The following is a 21,621-nucleotide window of genomic DNA, read 5'->3' as shown; positions in this document are numbered from 1 at the left end:
TACATTGGTGTATGCAAAGAAATGAGTGCATCAGTAGCGTAGGCTACTCCGATATTAAACGGCCTCTTTTTTTTTCTTTTTTTTTTACACAGTGTGAGAGCATAAAAAAAGAACAAGATACAAAATGTATTGCGATACATCTGTATCCCAGTCCATGATCTTCAAGGCGATACATATCCCAATATTTTTACATTAATTTACTTGCATTTTTATTATAACCGTCATGTGTGTACTTGATATGTTTAGTATGCTGTCAGGGTGTGCTCAAAAATTCGATACGGCAATATATTGTTGCGAGCCTCATTACAATAAATGTATCGATACGCAGGTGTCAGAATCGATATTCCTCGTTAACTTTAAATACGCAGTTAACGTTTGCCTTTGCAGCTTGCATTGTACCTAAAAAATAAGCTAAGAAAACTGAAAGCAGAGAAGAATATCAACATTTATGTACTTTGTCTTAATGTAGAAAATTTTCTATATTTTGTTTAAAAAAAAAAAATGAAATAGAATGTGTTACATGAAAAAAAATGGAGTTTTTATTTCCCCAAATATTTCAAATATGCACATTTGAGAGCTGTAATTTTAATGCTTTGATATTTCTGCTCATATCGGCTCATGCCTATTAAGAAACGTTCCCAGTGTGTCTGTGAATACTGCTCTTTGCTCTGCAGTGCGTAAACATTTAGACCTTACATGCCGCTTGGTGGTAAACCAGAAGAGCTACTAACAGAAACAATTTTGTCATCCAGCATAATAAACATATCCTTTAGGTATACATATGACTTTTGTTGTGAAATGCAAGTCAATGATGTAAAATATCAGGATACGTATCGCCTGAAGATCAGGATTGGGATACATATGTATCGCGATACTATCGTATTATGAACCCTGTATCGTGATACGTATCGTATCGTGAGGTTGGCGGCAATCCCCAGCCCGAGTATGCTGGATGGCAAAGATGTTTTTGTTCGCAGCTCTTCTGGTTTACCACCAAGCGGCATGCCTTGTCTAAATGTGCACGCACTGCAGAGCAAGAAGCAACTTTCACAAACACATCTGGAAACTTTATAAAGAGGCATATAAAAATATCAAAGTATTAAACTCACAGCTCTAAAATGAAATTATTTGAAATATTTGAGGAAATATTTATTCATGTAACACATTCTATTTTGGTTTTTAAACAAAACTACAGAAAAAATGGTACATTTAGAAACATGTACCATGTTAAGTTTGGAAGTGCTGTAAATAAATTTGATATTCTTCCTCCGCCTGCATATCTATACGTGCATTGTAATGTATTGCCGTATCCATTTTAAGAAAAAATTTTTTTAATTTAATTTTATTTTTTTAAAGCACACCCCTAGTCTTGGTGCAGGTGCAGTGGATGAGGTGATAGGAATGTCAACTTAAGTGATTGTTGGGCTGCTAAACTGAACAATGCTGACAAACTTGAATGTTTACAGCAAAACGAAAGGAAAAGTTTATCAGTTTTGGAGGTGTGCCGAAAGTTAAATCCAAAATGTGGTTACCATAGCTGCTGTCGACTACTTTCGAATATCCGACTTTGGAGAAAGTTTTTAGCGCACCTAAAATAACCACTATGAACATGATGCTGTGGGCATCAATACCACTGGAAGTTGAAGTAAGTTAATTGTTTCTTGAATCAGTTGAAAAAAAAGCCCCTATATGGCTGAAATTTTGACCTCCCTCAGCATCAATCCACTGGTTGATGATGGAATGACATAACCAGTTGGTCCTCTTCTATGAGGACGTTCTCCTCCTATTTCACGTCCTCTACCTCCTGCTCATTCTCCACTGATTCCCCCTCTCACCCTCACTTTTCTTCCTCTGACTTCTTCCATTTTGGTTGAAAGCAGGTGAACTTGCCAGCTGCGTTTTTGTAGCGCTCAAACCTGATTGGTTTGTATACAATATTCATCAACTGGCTGGTGAGTGTGGTGACATGTCAATCAGTGCTTTGGAATTACAAAGAAGTGGCGTTCTACTTTTGTGTCGTGTTTTGCATATCACTGTGTATTCTTAATTAAAAAAAGTGAGGTTGACTTTGTGTTTATAGTGATGAAAACCTGGTCCAACGTTTTGCTCCTAACGTGTAAGGTGTTGATAATTATGTGTTTTGTGTTTATACACTCATTTAAAAATAAATAAATACATACTAAGAGAAGAAAGGTCTTGGCCAATCGTCGACTATCCAGTCATATATTCAGATCAATGGAGGGAAATGAGCAGGCAAATCAACTTCCGTTTAGTCCGTCAAACAAAACATCCCCACCTGGAACTGAAATATATATATGAGGGTGAGCGGTTCAGAGAATGGATTGAATAAGGTACGTCCTATATAAATAAACGAGGTTTAAAAACAAGGTGTTGTTGTCCTTTGCGAGTGGTTGTTAATATTAATGTTCAATAAGGTGTAAAAAAAACAAAAAACAAAAACGTGACATGTTCGGCTCATCATGGCTGTTGCCACACGGACCATTTGGGGAGTTGTGCCAGTGTTACGTGTGCATTCAGTGTGACAATCTCGAAATGTGTCACTTTTCTAGACAGTGATTGTCTGTTTAGACTTAGGAAAACGGCGCACAGATAACCTTTTAAGTCATGGCCTCCCCGGCTGTACAAAATGATAGCGACGATGATGACGTTTTCGCGGAAGCCTTCACGCGCCATAAATACAAAAATGCCTTCAATGAAGACAACTGGGAAGAGGTAAAATGAACTATCTACTAAACATTTATTAATGGCGCACCTTTGCTGACGAGGGGGCTCTTATTCATATACAGTATTTATTTATGGTAGCTAGGTAGGCTATGAGCGCTAGCTGTAGTTTGTGTTAGGACTGGGTTTGGGGTGGGCAAACTCAGTACTCAAGGGCCAGAGTCGTGCAGGTTTTGGATGTTTCCTTCTCCAACACACCTGATTTATATGATCAGCTCATCAGCAAGCTCTGCATAAGGCTGAAAACGATCCTGTTAATTGGAATAGCTGTGTTGGAGTAGAGAAACCCCTAAAACCTGCAGGACTTCACCCCTTGAAGCAGTTGTTTGTAAACTTGACCACAATTTTGTTTTATGCAGATTTGTTTTGTTTGTTAGGACGTAAGTAAGTAGACATTTGGGTGATTGTTACAGTCATTGTAGACTTGAATGAGCAACAGCCGTTTGTGACACAAGGATATATATGACAGCGAAACACATTACACACATGGGTCATGGGCCATTTGGTACTGGACTTCATGGAGAGATGGACCCCCCCCCCCACACACACACACACACACACACACACACACAAACAAACATCAACCGCCATGACTACGGTTTCAATATATTTCACTTATTTAGTATTTGTGTACTCAGGTCAATAATGCTCAGAATGGGTGCAAGTATAAAAATAGTTTGGAAACAGTGGAAATGCATTATTAAGGAACGAGCTTCCTCCCATTGTTATATGCTTGAGCACCTCGTGCAGATTTTTTTTTAATTCATATATATATATATATATATATATATATATATATATATATATATATATATATATTTTTTTTTTAAAGGGATTAGATTAGCAAAAACTAACACCAGATTTGGATTCTGCGTCCTAAAATAAATTGAAAAATTCCATGCAAGAAAAATGGTTAACCAGTGTATCAACCATTAGCCTGAAGTTCTTTACACCCCTCCTCTCTGGTCTTATTTAGGAGTTTGATAAAATACCCATGTTCATGAAAACGGCACCTGATGAGATTGACCCGAAAGAATATCCTGAGCTAGCTCATATCCAGGCGATCATCCATGATGAAGACAGGACCCCAGAAGGTAGGTCTACCACAAATGTTATCCTGTAATATCGTATGTGTCCAACATTGATGCAAATTATTTGTTTCATTCTCCAGAAAAAGCGCAAAGTTTAAAGAATGAGGGCAATGCCTTTTTCAAAGAGAAGAATTACCTCAAGGCCATAGTGGCATACACAGCAGCTTTGAAGAATAAATGTGGTGACCAAGACCTGGACACTGTTCTTCTCACCAACCGAGCAGCAGCACACTTTCATCTCGGTAATATTTTCTTTTAAACACTACAAAGAAGTCAATGTCCTTCTCAATGATTAGGAGTAACTTCTGAGATGTGATCTGCTGACATGTAGGCAACATGCGATCTTCACTGAATGACGCTGCAGCCGCAAAGAAAATCAAACCAGACCATCTTAAAGCCTTGATTAGAGGTATGGTTTACACTAATTAGGTAGGTGAAACAATATTATTGCATGGCTCGTCAAGTTTATTTTTGTCAGACAGGGACATGATTACTGCGGCTAATTAGATTGAATGTCATTCAAACCAGTTTAATGTGAACTTTTTTTTTTTTTTTTTCCTCAGGCTTTGTGGTCATCTAGGATTGTGATTTGCATTTATACTTGAATGTGATTGTATGTGTGTTCAGGTGCTCAGTGTTGCATTGAGTTATGTAACTTTGCGACAGCCATGCAGTGGTGCGAAGAGGGTCTTCGAGCTCATCCTACAGACAAAAAGTTGCAGGACCTGAGAACATCAGCAAACAAACACAAGGTAGCATCACTCCTAAAGGTAAATTGGTGTCAATTTATGTAATTCAGTTTTTATTCTATTTTCTTTACCCATAGAGGGCAGCAGAAAGAGATGCCAGAAAGGCCAAGGTCAAAGAAAAGAAGTTGGCTAATGAGAAAGAAGCTCTAATGGCTGCGATTAAGGTTATAAAAAGACATACTAAAATCTTGAGTGACAAGAGATCTATTGTTGACTGGGAACAACCTGAAAACATTTGTAAACCTCTTACACAACATCTTGTTTTTGTTGCAGGAGCGAGGCATCAAGCTCCTCCAGTCTGTGAAGCCTCGTCAGTCGGGTTCAGACGGGGAGGATGACGACGAAGGGTCTTCGACCGCCATAGCCGAGCTGAGTTTGGACGGCCTCAGCTCGCACCAGGCCACAGGAGCTCAGGTCTTCCTGGATGAGCAGCACGCCCTGCATTGGCCTGTGCTGTTCCTCTACCCGGAACATCAGCAGAGTGACTTCATCTCGGCTTTCTGCGAGAACAACTGGTAGATCTTGTGGCACGATGTTAAGAATAATCTAATTTGTTAAAAAAAAAAAAAAAATCAGTTCTTTTTTTTTTTTTTTTTTTTTTTTTCCCCCCAATTAGTTTTGTAGATCACTTTGCTGTCATGTTTGGAGAAGAACTCCCACCTTGGGATGTGGACAGAAAATATCACCTGCAAAATTTACAGGTTTGTTTTCTGATTCTTAAAAAAACAAAAAACAAAAAAAAAACATCAGTAATATTATATAATTTGAAGCATACAATGTCTAAAACAAATGTCAATACATAATGAAACATACATAATGAATTTTGTTTTACTGAAGAGATTTGCCATTAGTGTTGTTCCGATACCGGTACTGCATTAAAACAGTGGTATCGGCATTGGCGAGTACTTACAAGTTACATGCCGATACCATTATTTCCAACGCTAATATTGGACTTTGGATGCAGCAGCTTGGCTTGTTTGTGCACGACATTCATTGACGTGTGACGTGTTCAATGCATGCCGAGCCAAGATATCCTATTGGCCCCTTGAATGCTCTGAACCAATAGCAGAGCAGCTTTTTCATGTTGAGAAAAAACAAACTAGGTATAGATACGGTGTTGACATCGGCTGATACTGCAAAGCTGGGTATCAGAATTGGTATCGGGGGTCAAAAACAGTATCAGAACAACACTAAACAATTACAGTGTTTTATTTGATCAGTAACGAACTTCTCACTCTGTAGCTGTTCTTTGAGGATGAGGAGAGGGAGACATTCTACAAAGTTGACCCAGAAAGTTCACTTTTAAAAGTGTTGCAACACAAAAGGTAATTATGGTCAAATAATAGAAGGAAAACTTTTATGAGATGTCAGAAAAGTTCCAGGACTATTTTTAAAAAAAATTTTTAATTTATATATGTATTTATTTATGTATTTATTTTACCGCTTTCCCCCAAGCTCAAGGGGGTCATCAAGGTGACCCAATTTGAAAACATAGGACACCATCCAGTAACCTTGCCAGCACAAATAATACGATAATACATCTTGTACCACTCCTGCTTGATATGTTGTAACTGACCATTTTTAGCTCAGACCAATCAGGTATTGTTTAGGGGGGGAAAGCTGTGAAGAAACCAGGAAGCTCCGACGTCGGGGTAAACAAACGAAATCTAACATAGACTAATGGACGCTACAATTAATTGTGTTCTCGCAGAATAACTCACCTTTTCCTTGTTGAATGTTGAACAGGCGAGAAGAGACGCTTCGTGTATTTTTAACTGGTAAAGATGACCATTTTTTTTCTTTTCTTATTATTATCCTAAGACGAGACCGAAGACGACATTTTCATCCGTTGACGTGATTGGTCAAAACAAACGTGCACAAGATACCACATCGTCCAATCGGCTCAACGTATTATACAGAATGTCCCGCCTTTCCCGAGCAAATCACCATGGACCAGTCCCAGATTGATAATGTGAAGTCCCTTGAGTGATTCACAATTATCAATCTGGCTTTTGCCAGGTTAACCGTCCAAATGGCCATAAATCTTTACGGGCTGTGTGAGAAGCAATGGCAGAGAAGACTGGGAAAGCACATTAGGCTTGTTAAACATCGAACGATAAGTTTTCGTTCTCATTTTGCCCCTTCCTTACCAAGGCCAACAAACACCAGATTGTCTTGTGTTTTTTGAGGTTATCTCGTGGTCAGAGTTGTGCTATTGAATGTGTCCCAATAAAAGGATGGGAAACGGGTCGGGCTGACAATCTTAAATATCAAATTTGTGGAAAATTTAGGCCAAGAATAGGAAAGGATGACAACTCCAAGTCTTGACTCCATGAATTGTGACATGGAATGGAATGTAGCTATTCAGGAAGTGAACTGAGTGAGTGATAAAGAAGTGGATGTAAATAAAAACAAATTTCCTAGTCCAACCCATGTTGTGATAATAACACCACCATTAGAGAACACACCTCGAGCTCCCTCATTCGAAATATATTTAATCAAATGAGATTTTTGTCTTGGGGAGCTAGATTGGTGTTGGAAAACAATATTTTTGTACTTTATTTGGAGCACGGCATATACAGTATAATCAAGTTGTTAAATTGTGTTCCCCCCCCCCCCCCCCCCTATAAAAGATAAGAATGTCTTCATGGTGTATGTAACCAATAAACAATCTCTTGAGATTGAAAAAAAATAAATAAAAATCCTTAAGTGTGTAACAAGCCTGAATTTCAGGGGATTACCTCAAAAGCAAAAACCTACGGTAATTGGATTTTAAATCTGACCATATATCTTTCGTGACATTAGTCCTGGAACTTTTTCTGCCTTGTGTAAGCTAAAGTGTGCCCTTATTTTTTTTCCCACTATTATTAGCCAAAAATAAATAACCAAGTAATTGATTCCACTATCGTGCTATTGGTCCATGTATTCTCTATTATACTATAGTTTATTATTGTGTTGTTGTTGTTTGTTTGTTTTTTTGTTTTTGTTTTTTTACTTATCCACCAGCGCTTCATACTATCTTTGACACATGTTGATATTCTTCCACTTAATCAGCTATAAATAAGATGATATCTAGGGATGTAACAATAAGGGCAATATCGTGATATTAAAACTGCCACAATATCGTCGTAGTCATGTTAACAGTATTTAAAAAGAATACATCTGTTACAAAAAGTCGCATTGATTTCCATTTGTGCAGTTCTAGCACCCTCGAGTGGCTAGCTTATTAGTGCAATTTAATTTTCATTAGGGATGTTTTGGCCTTCTGTGATTCAAATGTATGCTAATTGTCAGATGAAGGGGAACCTAATTTGCTTGTGAAGAGATCAACATGTGCTTGCATTAGCAAGTAAGTGCCTCAATATTGTTATTAGAGATTGTACGTGGCTTATATGCATTGCTGTTGTACAAAAGCACAATATTTTTTTTTATTTTTTTTTATTTTTATTTTATTTTTTATTTTTTTACAATATTGTGACCTTTTTTAAATATCAACCGCCCCCCCTTGATAATTATCGTATCGATGACTTTCATATTCTGATAATATCGTATCATGATGTTTGGATATTGTTACATCCCTAATGATATTTGCATAAATTCTTTGCTGTATTTTATTAGCTACTCAGCCATAATTGACAATTAAATCATTGTTTACATGTGTGCGTGACTAAGACCTTTTGCAATAATTAAATCCATAAATCATGCTCTAATTATGGAGTGCGTCACGTTTCCCTCTTGTGATTGGAAAGAATGATACAACAGGTGTCTGTCTTCACAATTAACAAGATTGCCAGTCATTACATTTAATTCATGCGCAGTTCTTGCACCAGGAAGGAAGGTAGTGGTTCTCAACTCTAGTCACTGATACAAAAATGCTGACTCATAATTATACCTGCATAAAGTAGATAGATCAGTGGTGTCCAAGTCCGGTGTGTTAGTGGAGAGAATCCTGGAAAACAGGCTGGGCACCCCTGAGATGGATATTGATACTGGTATTGTTTTGTATTGCTGTGCTTTTACAGTACTGGTATACTGTACAACCTTAGCTGCCAGCTGGGCACTGCAATTGATTACATCTTCATAGTGCTTTTCAGAGTGACTGGGATGATCGAACTTGAATATGGCCTGGACACAAATGAAAATACTGTATTGAAATTAAATATATGGCCATAATACACTTATAGTGTCGTAAGTTTACAACAGGGTTCTGCTTATACAGTGGCAACATAACCGAAATTTGTGTGCAAAATTAGAATGTAGCGTGTTTTTATCATGTCACGGTTGCGGTAAATATTTCTAAAGGAGCATGTTAATTGTACCGTGTGAAAAAGTATTCTTATGCCGCTATAAAAACTTGTTTGTTCTTAACCTCAAAAATTTTTTTACTAGCTGCCTACAAGCGACCAAGAATCGCTCTTTTGGGTCCAGAAACACCCAATTAAAAATTGCAGCCATAGAGTATATGATCCTTGCGTATTTTCAACAACTTGTTTAGACCTTCTTCCTTACAGCTCTAGACAATGCTCTCTCTGTTTTGCAGGTTTTTTGTCAAAGTGGGTACGCCCAGCTTCATCATTTTGGTGAATGGCTCATCGTTCTGGAAGACGTATTTATCAGGAAAGAAAATACGGGGAATGTGAAATTGACGCCCTTCCGTTTTTATACTGTAGAAGAAAATGTTTGCTCAAGCCCAAAGACTTTATTCGCCGAAAGAAAATGGACCCTGTTGTGGCAGCGGCAGCAAAAGCTGGAAAATATCGACAGAAGGTGGTACCATCCTTTTTGAAACTGAAAGCTATTTCAGCGATCCCGTTTCAAAGGGTTCACCGTTTTTAATAGTGATCTTTATTGATGTGAAGACTGTAATCATGTTTTAATACCTTCTCTATTATCCTGATTTAACTTGGTAGGAAACTGATAAATTGAGGCTTAAAATAAGTAAATACAAGTTGTGAGGCCAAATTTACATCTTGCACCTCATCAAAACACATTGAATAGCAAAATTGAGAAGCAAAGGGCAAGCTAAACGCTAGCTAGCTAGTAACAAGCTCCTGCTTGCTGCTCGTGTGGATAAGAAGAGAAAAGAAAATCACACCTCATTTTAAATATCCATCCACAACTTTATTTCTGTCAATTTCTGAGAGTGAAGTAAAAAGTGATTGGCCAACCAATGATATGCCGTGTTAACTTGCATACGGTCCAGAAGTACTTATAGCGTGACAGGTTTGATGATTATACAAGATGGATATGAACTAAAGCAGACAAGATGCGACTGGACTATACTCAGTTTTAATTTCACAAAAATATAACATTCTCTGTTATGAATGCTTTTGTTTAAAAAAAAAAAAAAAAAAAAAAAAAAAGAAAGTAAAAACACAGAGTAGCTTTCAAGGAGATCTGCGACTCGCGGGGATCATTTCACATTCAACAAAGGGTTTCTGACTACAAAACATCTGTTGTTCTCTTTGACACAAATAAGCAAATATAAACGTATTTATCTCTTGAGCTACTGTTTAGTGATTGACAAACTGTTTCACTCCTCACCACAACCTCCCAAAAATCCTATTATATGCCGGGCCTTTGGCACAACCAGCTGTCTTAAATCTCTAATCAGTAGGATGGCCTGAGGAGGGGCAAAGCAGCAAAGAAAATCCATCCATCCATCTTCTTGACCGCTTATTCCTCACAAGGGTCGCGGGGGGTGCTGGAGCCTATCTCACCTGGCTTTGGGCAGTAGTGGGGTACACCCTGAACTGCTTGCCAGCCAATCGCAGCAGCAAAGAAAATAATTCAAATAATCGTCATCACAATTATCCAAAAATTAATACAGAGGTTCCAACATGACCTATTTAGATTTGTTTTAAGAGTACCTCAATTTTCATCTATTCAATAGCATTGTAAATAAAATACTATTTTTACATTTTTAATGGATAAGTGGATGCTTTCATTTAATCAATGCCTACCAATTGGTTGCCTACGTGTGAATCTCCACTGGGGTTGCCATTAGTGCACTGAATTGACCATTGAAGACTCATTACATATGTTTGCTTATCCTAATTGATGTTGTTAAATAAATGGCTTCTTCATTGCTTTTATTATCACATACGCACATACTTCTAGTATTTTTTTTGTATCATTGCCTGATGTATCATAAATATGAAAATGAATCTCCTAAACTCAATTAGTGTCATCAAGATTATTATGGTTAAATAAGTGAAATAAAACAACTGAATTCAAATACACACACTGAGAGTAGTGTAGAAAAACAAAGTCCACCTGAAAGCTGCTTATATGTGGCCAAAATAAGGAGGTGGTGCTGGGTTTGGGTTCATTACCATCATCTGAGGCTGCTGAGTGATGACAGTTTGGTTGACCACATTAATGACCGTTGGCGGTTTGCGTCGGTATTTAAGCTCTCGTTGCATCTGACACCAACTGCACCACATGCAGAAACAGGAAATGACGACGTCCTTACAGAGAGAGCCCTGGGAGAAAAGTATGGCATGCTTTTACGTTGGGAAAGAATCTGTGAAAAGGCTTCCATCTTCATCCACCCTACCTTGATATTATATCTGTTTCGCATGCTTGCTCTCAGAGACAAGGCTGCAGGGGGCACGAATAGAGGGATGTCAAATATCACAAATATGGCAGGGCTAATGATGTCACACAACGGGAGACATCGGTTCTCTCCAAATTTGCCTGCCACCGTGCATGCCAGGCACGGGCAGCACCAGAAACCGTAGCAGCCTGAGCAAAATGAAAGATATCATCAGTGGGAAAAGAATCTTGATAATTGGCAGTCTGATGCGGTTTGCGTTACGATATGTCTTACAGGTGCTGCAATCTTCACAGCAGTCCAACAGGTGACTGTTCCAATCTGTACGAGCTGGACCTGGTTGGGATGCCATTGCTGTGACAAATGACAAACAACCTGATCTTACTGCAATGCCTGCCAAAATGTGCTTTTCTTTTTTTTTCCCCATGTCCATTGGAAAGGCAGCTCAGAAAGTGCATTCCACAGTGTGTGAATGTAAGTGTTAAATCAAGTGTCAATATTTATTCTCACTGATAGTCAAGCCCTGAAATTTTTCATAACCCACGCCCCAGCAATTTTTTAATATTGTGGACATAGCATGGCAAAATCAAAAAACATACAGCAAAAGTGTTTAAAAAAAATATGGCAATTTTGCTCTGGTCCAAACTTGAATTCAGTTGAAAATCTGTGGAGGGAACTGAAGATCAAGAAGAGCTCATCACTAAAGATGAATGGGCAAAAATATAAGCCAAGTCATGCAAAAACACGATCAGAAACTAGAGGATGTTTTATTTTTATTATTTCATACACAAGGCAACTCAATGTGCTTTACACAAGGAAAGAAAATTAAAAAAAAATTAAAAAAAGAAGAAAAAACGTGTGTGTATATATATATATATATATATATATATATATATATATATATATATATATATATATCCATCCATCCATTTTCTTGACCGCTTATTCCTCACAAGGGTCGCGGGGGCTGCTGGCGCCTATCTCAGCTGGCTCTGGGCAGTAGGCGGGGGACACCCTGGACTGGTTGCCAGCCAATTGCAGGGCACACAGAGACGAACAACCATACACACTCACACGCACACCTAGGGACAATTCGGAGCGCCCAATTAACCTGCCATGCATGTCTTTGGAATGTGGGAGGAGACCGGAGTACCCGGAGAAGACCCACGCGGGCACGGGGAGAACATGCAAACTCCACCCAGGAGGGTCCGAGCCTGGACTCGAACCGGAGACCTCAGAACTGGGAAGCGGACGTGCTAACCACTCGACTACCGCAAATGGCAAGCTAGCACAAAACACATCGAGCGGGACAGGAAGACCGAGGCAGTTTCAAAATAAATTTCCGGTTACCTTTCAGAATAAAATACTCGCCAGCTCCTATTTCGCAAGTTTTTCAGCAAAACGTGACGTGGGCGTCGCCGGGCCCTGTGCTCATTCACGGTTTAGACACCAGCGAACATGGACGAGGAGAGGTTTATATTGGAGGTGGAAAAACACAAAATAATATATGACACGGCACATCCTCTTTATAAGGACTGTAATGTATTGTGAGTTTGATGTTCGCGATTGCTTGTTGTGCCCGTCTCGCTTGCCGTACTGAGCGGCAGCCGGACGCGGAAGACAGAAATAAAGAGTGGACCCGCACTGACCCGACTCTCGTTATTAATATACTTTACAAGGACAACCAAAAAAAGGATGCTGCATGGAATCTCATAGCAGAAGAAGAAGAAAAGGTTAAATCAAAAGAAGTCCACCTCTCTTTCTGCTTCTCTGTTGAGCACAGACTTTCTGTATGTTTGTCGTTGTGAAATGCCACATGATCGCGCGCGCGCGGTCCCGCGAGACACGTTGGGAAGTGGGCGGCGACGGAGCTGCCGGACCGCAGCTGTGCGGAGCCGGTGTGGATTGACAAAAAAATTGACCCGTCCGGAGCACGCAGTCAAGACGCACCGCACCGCAACCGCATCCGGTGAAAACCCGGGGTTAGCTGGCATAACTGTCCCAGATTTAAAAATAAATAAATAAATGTGTGAGGGTGTGTGCATGTGTGTTTATTTTATTTATTTATTTTCATATAGTATCTCAAATTCATGTGATACAGAGGATAAAATGATCTTATGATCTTGATAAAATCTTACCTGATGGAGTTGATGTGGTCTTCTTGGTGCAGGTGCAGTTGAATGAAGTAATAGGAGTATCAACTTGAGTGATGTAGGGCCGCTAGAGCAAAAAAATGCTACCAAACTTGAATGTGTACGGGAAAACGAAAGTAGAAATTTTGATTTGTTTCTTTCTGTGCACCTAAAGTTCATCCTGCCACCAGATCAAAAGGAAGGCAGACAGGTTTTCAACTCTTGAGGACTTGAAAAGGGCAGTGAAAGAGAGGAAGAACATACCTTAGGTTGGAAAGGAGATCAAAATCTGCAGGAATGGCACTAAAAAATATCGAGTGAGTGATAAGGGGGAAAAAAAAAGAAGCTCAGGCTTACCCTCCCAAGCACTCACCAAGTGACAAATCCGGTTGTTCTGCTCACTTGGGTTATGTGTCTTTTTCCCTTGCCAAAATCCACAGAAACAAAGAACGCAATTGTTTAAAAGAAAACAAAAGTGAAAGCAAGAATTGTGACTGACACACCTAAGAAGATGGAGTTGGAGAAGACTCACAAAAGAAACAGAAGATTCAGAAAAGAAGAAAAGGCCTCTGAAACCTGCAAATCTAAGTTTTGTATTGAATTTGTCTTCCTTTTATACAGTATTATCGTTAGTGAGATTAAAATGATCATTTTTACTTCAGCTATTAATGGCACAATTTACCCCACTGAATTCTGACTAATGGCACAACCTACCCCACACCGGAGGCAAGTTGTGCCACAAAACCCTTTTTCCTAAAGCTATATTCTCAAACAGTTTCTTGAAGAGCCAATGTAATTGCTCCCAGGGATGCACAACATGCTAAACTATATGAACATATTTTAGTTTGAGGCATTCCTGTAGCCCTCTTGCCTTAAAGACACTTTAAGTAAAAAAGTGGCACTACTTACCCCACTCTCCCCTACTTTGTTGATGCACCTTTTGGCAGTAATTACAGCCTAGTCACACTTTTTGAATATGAGGCCAGAAGCTTGGCACACCTAACTTTGGGCAGGTTGTCTTCAAGAATGTTTCTGTATATTGCTACATTCATCTCCCACTTCGGAAAACTTCCATACAACTTCAGCTTTGTGGCAAAGGCGAATGTGAATTAAGGAGGGGAGACCAGATATGATAGTAACACTGTTCGAGTAACTCTCTCTCTCTCTCTCTCTCTCTCTCTCTCTCTCTCTCTCTCTCTCTCTCTCTCTCTCTCTCTCTCTCTCTCTCTCTCTCTCTCTCTCGCTCTCTCTCTCTCTCTCTGTAGGCCACAGTGAAGTACACTTTGGCACTTTACTTTAAATGAGTTTGTACATAAGACATTAAAAAAAAAAAAAAAAAAAAAAGCTGGTGATGACTTGCTCACGCAGCCGGCATGTGGTGGTGTTCCAAATAGGGCGTACAATCCTATTTTGGTTTGGTTTGATGCTGGTTTGTCCGCCTTTTCAGCCGCATTTAGTTTATTAGTGACGAACGAATAGAGTCATTTGAACGGCTCTTCAATGTGAATCGATCAAACAATTAACTTGTAAGTGGCTCATTAAGGTCTGAAACAAGCAACAAAAAAAAAAAAAAGAAATAAAAGAGAGAGAGAGAGAGAGAGAGAGAGAGAGAGAGAGAGAGAGAGAGAGAGAGAGAGAGAGAGAGAGAGAGAGAGAGAGAGAGAGAGAGAGAGAGAGAGAGAGAGAGAGAGAGAGAGAGAGAGAGAGAGAGAACACTGCTGACTGCGCATGTCATGGCAGAAGTTAGAAATCATCAACTGCAGCAGCGGCGTACAACCACCAGAGGCAGATTGAAAGGAGGAGCTGCCGGACAACTCGTGACCAAGTAGTAGTGAGTATCTAGGTAGATTTGATAAATGTGACAGCTAGACAGTCAAAACATCGCTGGTGCAGTGTACACCCGTGCTGGCCAATATGTTCTATAAAAGAATAAAACCTTATTGAATGTTATTTTTTTAAGACTATTCCATATGTCAAAATGAAACAATGTTCGACACAACCTGTAAAGCGTCACTAGTCCGACAGAAGTGTAGACTGTGGTGTGAAAGTGGACAGAGAGATTTTTCGTGATTTACTCACAGCTAAAGGGATAACGTGCTGCTTAGTGGTTTAAAAACATGGTAAATAAATAGTCAAAACGAAGTTAAGATTTTTTTATTGATATTTTTTTTTACCAATTAGTTATACAAACATGATCAATAAACTATGCAAAACTTTATTGTTGATGAAAATACACCACGAGTCTGATGTACAGTGTTCCCTCGTTTTCCGCTGGGGTTAGGCTACAAAAAATACCCAAAATCCGTGAAGTTGTTAGCTTTATGTTTTAAATTCATGATACATGTTTTAAGCCTCTAAAACCACGCACCACACAGTTTATACACTTTTCTCGAGGCATTTACATTTTCTCAAATTTCTCTCGTTTACACATTCTCAATGTTCAAACTTTTATAAATTTTATAAAATACTGTAAAAAAAACAAAAAAAAAAAACATACAAAATTGCACTAAAAAAAATCAGCGAAACAGCAAAGCCATGAAAAGTGAATCATGTTATAGCGAGGGAACACTTAATTTTTTTTAAAATATGTCCTCCTTTTTGACCTTATGGAAGTAGCCACCCTATTCCAAAACATATTAGAGGGCTGCAGGCTGCATATTGACGACGGTGGGGTTTTTCTTGCGGAACTTCAGTTCACGGTGCATTTGACACCAGGTGCACCACATGCAGAAACACGAGGTCAGGATGTCGTTACACATTGAGCCCTGTGAACAAGTGCTATTATTAGTGCAGTTTTCACTGCATTTCAGAATCATTGAAACACAACTTTAGTTACCTACTGTTACGTATTGCCTTAAGGGGGCGCCCTTACTCTTTATGTTACGGTACTGGATGCTGTGTTGATGTTCTGTACACTACTTGAGTATGTGATGATATGGTTAAATTTACCAGTGGTGGCTCATCAAGTAGCAGGGTTGCATTGAGTTTTCTTCATGACAGATTACTGTAGTGTTATAACAGCATTAGCATCTGAGAAGTGCCAGATTTTCGTTGTCTTTAAACTATGATTGTTTTCCACAGTCTCGGCTCTGCTTCTGTTTATAGGAGAAAGCAGTCGGCCGGCATAAGCTAGCAGGAAAATATTATCCAAATCCAGCATAGCTTGCAATTGGTTGTCATTCTGTCTAAAGTTGCACTTGCTATATGGGGCTGGATGAGGGTTGGCTCATTGCATAAGACAGATCCGCTCCTACAATGAGCAAAACTAACTCTGGCAAGAAATATGCTGTATCAATATGTTGCACAATCAAACCTTTCACAATCCTGCAGCCGTAACTCGAATGTTAATATCAAACATCACGTATACCTTGACACCAAATCTGTTGCGAATGCCCACTCTGAGAGACAAAGCTGCAGGGGGTGCAAACAGAGGGATCCCAAAAGCTGTCAAGACAGCAGGGCTCAACATGTCACACAATGGGAGACATCGGTTCTCTCCAAAACTTCCCGCAACTGAGCAGGCCAGACACGGGCAGCAAAAGAAACCGTAGCAGCCTGAAAGACAAACAAATAAATAAATAAATGGCATAATATGTCATAATAGTACTCAACTTGATGTGATCATTAAACCCTCAACTGGCTTGTCTTTATAAAACATCTTGTGTGCACAATGTCAGTAAGGCAAAAGTAGGTGAAAAAAAAAAATCAACATACTTTGTTCGGCGTGTGGTGACTAAAACACACACAAGCACAAAAGATGTGCAACTCTGTCCTGCCAGCAATAACAAACTCTTGGGGCAACATAAAATTGTGTCATTACCAGGTCTGGGTATCGATTCTAATTTCCTCAATAGATTCGATTCCAATTCAAAAGAGTTCAGTTCGATTCGATTTCTTTCAATTCATTTCACTTCATTCAGATATTAATTATGAAACATGAAGTCTTCTTAAATATCAAGGACTGTAGGACACGCTAAAACTCCATAAACATTAAATTCCAAATAAAATTTTGCGGAGGAAGCAACTGGTGTAATGATTGAGTGTTATAATCACGTCAGTGTTACATAAACATTGGCACCAACATAGATCAGATGATAATATTTTCATAGTTATAATTCCATAATTGTAAATATAAATTAAAAAGATTCTGAATTTTCTTAAAGTACAATAAGTTCAGAGATGAGGGGAAAATTCATGTTCAAAGTAAAAGTAAAGAAAAACAGTAAAATACAAAAAATCTTGGCCTTTGAAATTCAATTTTCTTATAAATTTATGGGGAAAAGAGATGTTAAAATAATTGATTCATGCTTTTATGAATCAACATCAAGGAAAATAAATTTAATATCAATTATTGGATTTTTAATCCAGCCATCCATTTTCTTAACCGCTTATTACTCACTAGGGTTGTGGGGGTGCTGGAGCCTATCCCAGCTGGTTTCGGGCAGTAGGCGGGGTACACCCTGGGCTGGTTGCCAGCCAATCGCCAGCCAATTGATTTTTTTTAACCCAGCCCTAGTCATGATACAATTATGGACTGTCAGTAAGTACAACGGAACAACTCTCGATGATTAAAGTAAGAACTAGTTCTTACAAGAGCTTTTGTCTTCACAGCAATCAAGGAGGCCAGTGCTCCATTCTGTCTTTTTTGGAGCCATGCTGAAAGAGCAAATAAGACAAGTCAACAATAAACACGTGTCAAAAGTAGCATCAATCTTGAAATTCAGAGAACATTTCCAAATCTAAAAAGTGTTTCTATACTGCTGACATAGTAGAATGACTTCAATAAAGACAAATTATGGTAAAAATAAGAGTCTGCTAGTCTTTGGCTGTGGGAATGTTACTTGGACCAAATGTGTTTTTAAGCCCTGAAAAGTAGCAAAACTTAAATATTAGTTTCCCACAACAATATTTCAACACTGCACATTCAGCATTGACACTTTTCCCATACTGAGTTGAATGAATTTCAAGCTTTTCTTGTGTTGTCAGTACTAGCATAGAAAATTTCCTGTCAAACTCCTGCAGATTGTCAAGGGTGTGACTTTTGGCCTTCAAGCTTCGAGGTGAGTTGGGAATGCCATGGCAAAGCATGTAGATTAGAAGATACTAATTGTGTCATGCAATTAAATGAGGTTTGATGCTCTTCTTCTGTGTGTGTGTGTGTGTGTGTATTTATTTATTTTTTTAAATATTGACAGCAAATTACCCCCATAAAGCCAGCAGGTTTCCAAAATGGTGGTTAAAAATGGTTTGTTGCTTGGTCTTGTGTATTTACAAACGCAATCTGGGTTTACATCAGTTCAATTCAAATGAGTAACAATCAGAAAGACAAATATTACTTACCTGGTTGCTCTTCTGTCTTGTCACAGTGGAAAGCTAGAAAGGACTGCGACACTCTCTTATGTTCTTCACTGAACACTTTGCTGAGCAATGCAGAAGAACCTGAATACATGGCAGCAAAGTACATTTCCACGAGTAGCCATTGTTTTGTCATGTAGGTGTGTCCCATTGTGAGTTATTCACCCAGTTAGACACCCAATATACTCAGTCCTGAAAAACTTGTAACAGACTAGTATTTGGCTTGCAGACACCCTTAACTCATTCACTGCCATTGACGGAAAAAGACGTCAAATGAGTTTTTGCTGGTCTGGCAATGAATGTGTTAATAAATAACTTAAAAAAAAAAAAAAATCAAAATGGCCCTTGCAGCTTTCTATTTTTCTGTATGTGGCCCTCAGAGGAAAAAGTTTGGACACCCCTGCTGTACAATATATCAACAATTTGTAATTGCTTCATTGATTTTTACCATGTTTAACTCATTCACTGCCATTGACGGAAAAAGACGTCAAATGATGCATTTTTGCTGGTCTGGCAATGAATGTGTTAAAGTGACTCATGGAGACACTGTTTTCACTTTTATTTGTCATTTCAGACACGTCTTACAGACACTTTCTTAATGCATGAAAATATTGTTTTCTTGTATGGTAAAGGTCAACATGTTGCAGTGCAAGGGAAGCGTATAATGCAGTAAAAACAGTGACCAGCACGTGTACAATAATCACACTCTCTGTAATAAATTGTAGTGGTGGGAAACGACTCCCCCACACAGTTGTGACAGAGAATGCAGACCTTTCCCAAGACTAATGTATCCATCCACGTTTCATACAACTGATCCAGTTCAGAGTGCCAATCTAAGGCCTAGATCTTGTCCAAGCTCATTTGAGACCTGTCAAACTACAGTAAGTGCTTTGAGTCAGAGTTTATCCCAGGCCAGTGGTACTATAGCCATCTATGTGAACCAAAAATGGCCCCAGCTTGATCATAATTTGTTATAAATAAATAAATATGATAAATAAAGTAATATAAAAGGACATGTTTATAATTGAGAATTAGTTCTCAAATATTTTACCTAGTTAAATAAATGTTAAATCAATAATAAATAAAAAATGAATATTTGCCATATCTAAAATCATTGCAATAACAGCTCAGATCTATCGCAAGGTAACCTAATCAAATTTAACTCAAAAAGGAAAAACAATACAGTATACCATGTTGATATTCATAATTATCCTAAATGTCAGATAATAATGATAATAATGATAATAATAATAATAATAATAATAATAATACTAATACTACTACTACTACTACTACTACTAATAATAATAATAATAATAATAATAATAATAAAGCTTAAAATTAAAAAAGTAATCCACAGTAAAAACACATACAAGTACTCATTATGAATAATTTTCTGGGGTTAAAATATTGAATTTCCAGATACATGAGTAGCTTACCCTGTGAAAGGTTGTGTTTTATTATTAATAATTCAAAATCATCTCAGTAAAAACAGGAGACAGCAAGATGGACACAAACAAAGAGAGCCATGGTGATGGATGATTTAAGATCACAAATTAATCGTCTTGGTCTTGGAACATAAATTTATTGTGAAAGGTTTTCAAACTGGATAGGGTTTCGGCAAACAATAATTAAAAAAACAACCCAAAATGGCACCATCCTTGTTACAAAAACGTAGATGGTAGATATTTATCAGTACGTATTATTATTGCTAGGATCCAAATGTTATCATTATAGTCACTCTAGTCATACTTACCTGCTGGGGAAGGGCAGTGTTGTGATGAAAACTAGTAAAAACATTCGGAAAAATGTACTCCCCAAACCTGTCCATGCAATGTCATCCTCAAATGAAATGAATTACTCACCGATCTCAAATAGCAGAATATAACTAGTGAATGCAATTTCTGGAGAAATTGCATGTGAAGGCTAAGAAGCTGAATGAAAAATTGTAGAATGTTATCCAGTGGTGTGGAATGATATTGAGTGACATGGAGTACCGGTAATAATGACTGGAATGAGCTATACATGTTGAAGTTGGTATGGTTTGAATCGATAGTTGGACAAAAAAACAGCAGAATAAGACAAATAGGAAGGAAAGAAGGAAAGAAGCAAGGAAACAAGGAAGGAAGGAAACTAGGTAAGGAACACCTACAGACGAACCAGCATGTACCTAATATTTTGGCCAATATGGCAGCCTCATTGGATAGACCTTCTCATAAGAATCCAGGATGTACCTAAAGTTTTGGCCAATATTGCCGCCCCAATGGGGATGCCAACACACAGGAATCCGGGAGTGTCCCTAATTTTTTGGCCAATAAGAACACCCCATTGGGCACACCGACTCACAAGAATCTGGGATGTACACAATTGAATGAGATGAATGATTTAAGTTTCAAAGAGAAACAATTTGAATCTGTTACGTTGAATGAACCATTGAAAATTAGTAGTGAAATTTGGGTGGGGAAAAAAAATAGAATTTTGTGAAAAATCAGTGCCATTGGAATCAGGGAAAAATTGGCCTCAATAGTATGAATTTTTGGAGTGTGTTGAAATTGGAATAATGTCAAACAGTGAATGTGGGAAAGGGAGAGATCAATGTAGAATATGTGAATTTGTGAAATTTTGGGTGAAAATTTAGGAATATTACTGTGAAAAATGTTACATTTGTGATTTGCGGGAATTTTTGGATTGTTTAAATTTCTTCCCATGGTGAATTCAATGGGCTAAATATTTTGAAATTTGAACAATGTGAATGTGTAATGTTGAACGTGCCTTTGGAAATGAACGGTGAATTTTTGGTGGAAAAAAAAATTGGACTTTAGGGACAACCGAGAATTTTTGGAATTGGAAAAATACAAGCACAATTGGCATGAAGTTTTGGAACATGCTGCAGTTGGAATGGTGAGAATTGGTCTAACATCGTGGAAGGAGTGTGAGGTATAAAATAGAATAATAAAGTTGACGGTGTAGAATAACCTCAGCCTTCACACTAAAAA

The 21,621-nt window shown here is 38.3% G+C and overlaps 2 protein-coding genes and 1 long non-coding RNA gene across 12 annotated transcripts; 1 reads left to right on the top strand and 2 right to left on the bottom strand.

Moving 5' to 3' along the window:
• Positions 1–2,258: 2,258 nt before the first annotated feature.
• On the top strand, positions 2,259–10,087 carry ttc4 (tetratricopeptide repeat domain 4). Of its 4 annotated transcripts, none has more exons than XM_077534850.1 (10): positions 2,259–2,351; positions 3,719–3,836; positions 3,914–4,075; positions 4,165–4,242; positions 4,461–4,585; positions 4,660–4,746; positions 4,856–5,097; positions 5,199–5,283; positions 5,825–5,907; positions 9,123–10,087. In XM_077534850.1, exons 1-10 carry the CDS (start codon positions 2,316–2,318, stop codon positions 9,220–9,222), a joined length of 1,116 nt encoding a protein of 371 aa, XP_077390976.1. In that variant the 5' UTR covers positions 2,259–2,315; the 3' UTR covers positions 9,223–10,087. The 4 variants fall into 4 exon arrangements, with proteins under 4 accessions (XP_077390976.1, XP_077390975.1, XP_077390978.1 ...); XM_077534849.1 differs by lacking the exon at positions 2,259–2,351 and adding an exon at positions 2,492–2,733; XM_077534852.1 differs by lacking the exon at positions 2,259–2,351 and adding an exon at positions 3,014–3,122.
• On the bottom strand, positions 9,682–14,405 carry LOC144027385 (cornifelin-like). Of its 7 annotated transcripts, none has more exons than XM_077534856.1 (6): positions 13,644–14,405; positions 13,535–13,573; positions 13,277–13,382; positions 11,415–11,492; positions 11,142–11,329; positions 9,682–11,067 (listed from the first exon to the last, which is right to left on the bottom strand). In XM_077534856.1, exons 4-6 carry the CDS (start codon positions 11,488–11,490, stop codon positions 10,870–10,872), a joined length of 462 nt encoding a protein of 153 aa, XP_077390982.1. In that variant the 5' UTR covers positions 11,491–11,492; positions 13,277–13,382; positions 13,535–13,573; positions 13,644–14,405; the 3' UTR covers positions 9,682–10,869. The 7 variants fall into 7 exon arrangements, with proteins under 7 accessions (XP_077390982.1, XP_077390981.1, XP_077390984.1 ...); XM_077534855.1 differs by having other exon boundaries at positions 13,277–13,358; XM_077534858.1 differs by having other exon boundaries at positions 9,682–10,338; positions 10,918–11,067; positions 13,277–14,405.
• Positions 14,406–15,409: 1,004 nt separating this feature from the next.
• On the bottom strand, positions 15,410–16,786 carry LOC144027706 (uncharacterized). Its single transcript, XR_013285515.1, has 2 exons — positions 16,638–16,786; positions 15,410–16,035 (listed from the first exon to the last, which is right to left on the bottom strand). It is a non-coding gene; the product is annotated as an uncharacterized LOC144027706 (long non-coding RNA).
• Positions 16,787–21,621: the final 4,835 nt, after the last annotated feature.

Source organism: Festucalex cinctus, chromosome 10 (genome assembly GCF_051991245.1).
Source record: "Festucalex cinctus isolate MCC-2025b chromosome 10, RoL_Fcin_1.0, whole genome shotgun sequence".
Classification (NCBI taxonomy): domain Eukaryota; kingdom Metazoa; phylum Chordata; class Actinopteri; order Syngnathiformes; family Syngnathidae; genus Festucalex; species Festucalex cinctus.
The sequence above is the reverse complement of the archived record's forward strand: the minus strand, read 5'-3'. Positions and strand labels throughout refer to the sequence as shown.